Source organism: Zonotrichia albicollis, unplaced genomic scaffold (assembly GCF_047830755.1).
Source record: "Zonotrichia albicollis isolate bZonAlb1 unplaced genomic scaffold, bZonAlb1.hap1 Scaffold_254, whole genome shotgun sequence".
NCBI lineage: Eukaryota > Metazoa > Chordata > Aves > Passeriformes > Passerellidae > Zonotrichia > Zonotrichia albicollis.
The window spans coordinates 6,386,505-6,392,504 of record NW_027428428.1 but is presented as its reverse complement, the minus strand read 5'-3'; the positions used below and the strand labels follow the sequence as shown (position 1 = coordinate 6,392,504).

General features: G+C 55.7%; 1 protein-coding gene across 1 annotated transcript; it reads left to right on the top strand.

The window, feature by feature from the left end:
* Nucleotides 1–1,764: 1,764 nt before the first annotated feature.
* Nucleotides 1,765–2,697, top strand: LOC141727854 (olfactory receptor 14A16-like). Its single transcript, XM_074534135.1, has one exon. The coding sequence runs from the start codon at nt 1,765–1,767 to the stop codon at nt 2,695–2,697; it is 933 nt and encodes a 310-aa protein (XP_074390236.1).
* Nucleotides 2,698–6,000: the final 3,303 nt, after the last annotated feature.

Here is a 6,000-nt window from a genome sequence, read left to right as displayed (position 1 = left end):
GTACTGATGAGCCCCAATGAGTGTTGTTACTGACAAAGCCTCTCCAGGGACTAATTACAGCACATAATTGGAGGCCATGATTACACAAACCTCTCAGAGACTCCAAGGCAAAAGCCAAACCCAAAGTCCTTTGAAAAACTTGCACTCCCTGCAGGGAGCATTCAGGAGCCCCCAGGGCCATTCCTGAGCAAGGCTCCCCAGGGACTCCTTCCAGCAGATCCTTGAGGCCACTGGGATGTGGGCTAAGGGGGGATGATGAGGGCAGGACAAGGTGCTGACAGTGCCCAGCCTGGCTGGGGCTGTGCCAGGAGGCCCCAGGGCCTCAGGACAAGGTGTCTCCTCCCAGCCCTTGGTGGCACAGACCCTGCTGTGCCCCAGGGCACCAAGACTTTGCTTCTCTTTGTCCCCACCTGTCATCACTGCCTCCAGTTCTCTGCTCTGCCTGGGGCCTGGGGACACTTTCTCAGTTGTGTCCAGCAGTGGGACGCATTAAAAGTCCAAGAAACTTTGGAGTTGGATTCTGACTTGGAGTTCTGGAGAGGTTTCTTTGGCTCCCTCTCAGGGACTGATGTTCAGGGCCTGAGCACAAAGACCCAGAGGCTCATTAAAGTCCTTGTGCTGTGTCTGTGCCAAAGAGCTGGGCTGGGCTCCTGGCACAGAGGCAGCTCCTGGTAACCAAGAAGAGCTTCAAAAGCACATTTCTCTTGATGAGCAGCTCTTCTGCCAGCCCAGCAGGGCTGGGGCACTGCCTGTAGCCAGCCCGGGCACAGCACAGAGGCACAGAGAGCTTCAATCAGTCAGGGCTGGGAAGGTGCTGAGAAGTGCCTGGGGCAGAATCACTGCCAGCCCTTGGCACAGGAACCTCTGGCTGCAGGACAATGCAGCTGCAGCTCCTGGAGCCATCTCCTAAAGCTGGAACATCCCAATGCCTACAGACCCTGTGAGTACATTCTCTGATTGTCTCTTGTGCAGAGCAGCCAGGGGTGCCCAGGGCTGTCGTGCAGAGCAGGGTCCTGCAGCCCAGGGCGCTGTGCTGGGGCAGGGACTCTGCTGCCTGCCAGGGACAGCTCTCAGCCAGCCCTGGCAGCTGCTCCCAGCACTGGGGTACAAGATCTGGGTGGGAGGAGACAGTTGGTCAGGCTTGGAAGTGTTCTCCTTGTGTGGGGAGGATGCTGCATTGTTCAGGACTGCTCCCAGCATGGCATTAAACTGCAGAACATTTCCAAGTAGTTTATACAGGGAGCACAGCAAGGCAGGGGCTGCATAAAAGGGAAAAATTTATTAACCTACTGCGTTGGGTTGCTGGGATGGAAAATTGCATGTAGATATTCATCTCTCGGTTCATGTATAGAAAAAATAAAAAAAAATTATCTCAGCTCTGAATAAAGCAGGCAGTGACAGAAATCAGCACAGGACCCCTCATAGGCAGTGTCAATGTCAGTTTTCCAGCCTCCTCAGGGTTGCACTGATGTTGCCATCAGAGCCTGCAGAGCAAGATCTGCCCCTGGGCAGTGTCTGAGCTGGGAGGGGTCTGCAGGGCAGAGCTGAGCCCCCAGGGCTGGGCTGGGCTCTGGCAGCACTGGCAGGGCCCAGCCCTCGGCACAGGGAAGCAGCTGCTGGCAGGGACAACTCCGGGCAGCAGAGCCCTCGGCAGGCAGTGGGGGGAAAGTGACCCCAGGCTGTGCTGCGATATTTAAAGTCATCTCCAAACACAAGTATTCCATGAATACCTTTCTTACAGATCCACATGCCAAGACACAGAAAATGTCCAACAGCAGCTCCATCAGCCACTTCCTCCTCCTGGCACTGGCAGACACGCGGCAGCTGCAGCTCCTGCACTTCTGCCTCTTGCTGGGCATCTCCCTGGCTGCCCTCCTGGCCAACGGCCTCATCATCAGCGCCGTAGCCTGCGGCCACCACCTGCACACGCCCATGTTCTTCTTCCTGCTCAACCTGGCCCTCACTGACCTGGGCTCCATCTGCACCACTGTCCCCAAAGCCATGCACAATTCCCTCTGGGACACCAGGAACATCTCCTACACTGGGTGTGCTGCACAGCTCTTTTTCTTTATGTTCTTCATTGGAGCTGAGTTTTATCTGCTGACCGTGATGTGCTACGACCGCTACGTGTCCATCTGCAAACCCCTGCACTACGGGACCCTCCTGGGCAGCAGAGCTTGTGCCTACATGGCAGCAGCTGCCTGGGCCAGTGGCTTTCTCTATGCTCTGCTGCACACAGCCAATACATTTTCCCTGCCCCTATGCCATGGCAATGCCCTGGGCCAGTTCTTCTGTGAAATCCCACAGATCCTCAAGCTCTCCTGCTCCAAATCCCAACTCAGGGAATTGGGACTTCTTGCTGTCAGTGCCTGTTTGGTATTTGGCTGTTTTGTGTTCATTGTTTTCTCCTATGTGCAGATCTTCAGGGCTGTGCTGAGGATCCCCTCTGAGCAGGGACGGCACAAAGCCTTTTCCACCTGCCTCCCTCACCTGGCTGTGCTATCCGTGTTTATCAGCACTGGCACGTTTGCCTACCTGAAGCCCCACTCCATGTCCTCCCCATCCCTGGATCTGGCCCTGTCAGTTCTGTACTCGGTGGTGCCTCCAGCCCTGAACCCCCTCATCTACAGCCTGAGGAACCAGGAGCTCAAGGCTGCAGTGTGGACACTGATGAGTGGACCATTTAGGAAACATTAAACTGGTTGCCAATATCTGCATATGTCTTGAAATAAAAGTAATGTTTGGTACTTGTTGTTGGATTGGGGTTTTTTTGTTGTTGTTCTGTTTTCATTTTTTAATATTCTCCCTAAACCAAGGCCATTTTTTCTGCAATTTCTAATTTTACTTCTCCAAAATTCACTGTGGCCTCAGACTGTGTCAATGAGGAGCTGGTCTCTTGGTGGCTTTAAAGGAGATAAAGGATGTCCTAGTAGAGTTGTCATGGGAGATCCCGTTATGTTGCCTTCTCTGGAGCTGCAGCAGCAATATCTGTGTGCAGAGCTGGGGCAGATCAGTGCTGGCCCAGCACCTGTGCCCAGCAGCAGCAGCACTTGGTGTTGCCAGTGCTGCTGCCGCGGCCCTGTCCCCCTGCCCTGCTGGCCCTGGTGTTGCTGTACGGCATGAGTGCTCTTGGGGCCAGGCACAGCCCTGGGGGTGGCAGTGCCGGGGTAGCAGCAGGGACAGGCCATGGGCACTGCTGGGGCAGCACTGACGCCTCAGGCCAGGGCCTGGGGGCTCCAGGCTCCTTGCCCAGGCTCTCTCAAGAACACAGCCAGGCCAATGCTCAACACAGAAAAGCCCCGTGAGCTGCCCCAGGCTGGCCGTGGGCAGGCTGGGGGCAAACAGCATGGCTGGGTCTCTGCAAGGGCCCTGGGGCAGACGGGAAGGAGCAGCAGAGCAGGGGCTGATCTATCCCCAGTGCGCTGGACAGCCCAGGGCAGCGTCCCAGAGTGTCCTCATGGAGCTGCCAACAACATCCCCCCTCTGCAGCCCTGGCCTCTCCCCCAGCTCACACAGGTGCCCCATCCTTGCAGGCACAGACACGGCAGCACTGGCTCAGCAGCCCCTGTTTGCATTTAACAGAGCAGGGGGAGCACCCCCATGCTGTTGGTGTGGGGACATGAACCTGAGGGAGCACAAATGCCATCAGCCCCTGGGGCCAGCAAGGGCTGGGGGACACCAGGGAAACCACTCAGCTTTGTCCTGGCCTCTGCAGTCAGCCAGAAAGTTTGTTCCCATCAGCTGGGAGCTTCCTGTCCCACTGCAGACTCTGTTGCTCAGAGCCAGGGCTGCCTGGCAGCCACCCCCAAACTGCCCCAGACATTTCCTTTGCTTCACCTTTGCTTTCTTTCCTTGGCCCTGATCCAGATTTCTTCCCCTTGCCCACCCCTCTTCCCTCCCCTGAAAAAAGCCCATCCCTGTTTGCCCTTTCCTCTCTGTACCCACTCTCCATTGCCGTTCCTGATTTGGCCCCATGGGAATGTCCATGGTCCATCAGGACCATCCTACAAGTGCTGCAGGAATTGTCTGCAGGCTCCTGCAGTGCCTCCTGCTGCTCCCTTGCTAGAGGCACCCCAGGCCAGGGGGCACATCTGGGCTGCTGTGTCTGGCTCTGGGGCTCCCTGTTCTGGGCAGTGAGGAGGAGCTGCAGAGGCTCTGCAGGACTGACAGGATGGGCTTTGGGGCTGGCAGGAGAAGCTGAAGGACCTGGGCTGCTGGAGCTTCTCAAGAGGAGGCCCAGGGCTCATCCTGCAACTGCTCCAAGGGTGGCTTCAGAGAACCACAGAATCAGCCAGGTTGGAAAAGACCTTGGAGATCATCAAGTCCAACCTGTGCCCTGACACTGCTCTGTCTCCCTGAGATTCCTCTTCTCCAGGATAAACAACCCCAGCTCCCTCAGCTTCTCCTCACAGCACTTCTGCTGCAGGCCCCTCCCCAGCCTTGTTGCCCTTCTCTGGACACGCTCGAGCCCCTCCATGGCCTTCCTAAACTGGGGGCCCAGAACTGGACACAGCCCTCGACGTGTGGCCTCACCAGTGCCGAGTGCAGGGGAAGAATCCCTGCCCTGCTCCTGCTGGACACACCATTCCTGATCCAGACCAGGAGCCATTGGCCTTCTTGCCCACCTGGGCACACTGCTGGCTCATGTCCAGCCTGCTGTCCATCAGTCCCTGCAGGTCCCTTTCTGCCTGGCTGCTCTCCAGCCACTCTGTCCCCAGCCTGTACCACTGCAGGGCTTGTTGTGGCCAAAGTGCAGGACCTGGCACTGGGACTTGTTAAACCTGACCTTGTTGGATTTGGGCCCTGGATCCAGCCTGTCCAGGGGCCTGTGCAGAGCCCTCCTTACCTCCTGCAGATCCACATTCACACCCAGCTTGGTATCATCTGCAAATTTGCTGATGCTGGACTCAGTCCCCTCATGCAGATCATCAGTGCAGATATTGAAATCCACGCTGGCTGGCTCTGATCCCTCGGCCATCCTGTGGGTGCCCACTGATGGCACTCAGGGTGATCTGTTCCATAACCTTGCCGGGCACCCAGGTCAGGCTGACAGGCCTGGAGTTCCCCAGCTCCTCCTGCCAGCCTTTCTTGGGGATGGGCTCACACTGGCACCTCCAGTCCTCTGGGACCTCCCTGCTGAGCCAGCACTGATGGTGAATGATGGAGAGCAGCCTGGGGAGCTCATGCACAGCTCCCTCATCCCCCTAGGATGGATTCCATCCAATCCCATGCACCTGTGAGAATCTGAGAGGCTAAGCACGTTTCCAGCTGCTTCCTCCTGAAATAAAGGGGCTGTTCTGCTCCCTGTGCCCATCCAGAAGCTCAGGAGAACACTTGTCCCAAGGACAACCTGTCTTATTTTCTTGAAAACTGAAGCAAAGAAGTGGTTAGGTACATCAGCCTTTCCCTCATATTTGGTAACCACATCTCCCCCAGTAATGAATGGAGATTATTCTTGTACCTCCTTTTGCCATTGATGTATTCATAGAAACATTTTTATTATCCTTTACAGAAGTGGCCTGGTTAAGCCTTAAGCTTTCACCTCTAACTTTCTTTCTGCATAACCTAACAACATCCTTAAACATTTCCTGAGTTACCTGCCTCTCTGTCCAAAGGTGATGCACCTTCCCTTTTTACCCCAAGTTCCTGCAAAAGGCCCATCACATACAGAACGTCACCTGTTGGCTAAAGTACACCTCAGAGGAGGAAAATACAAGAGTCTATAAATGAAAGGAGGGAAAGCAAGCTAGGAAAGTAAAAGAAGAGGCTGGAAGGCTAACAAAAACTGGGACCCCCACTGACCACCTACCTCCTCCTACCCTTGCAGTACCTCAAATCCTTCCTCCAATGCCTCTTTATGTGGACCCAATTTCTCCTCCTCTCCCAGCTGTCATTCCTTTACCACCTCCTAACCCAGTTATACCTCCACCACCTTCCCCTCCACCCTCTCCTTGCCCTCTTTACCCTTCACTACCGTCCCCTTACCTCTGCCATCTCATG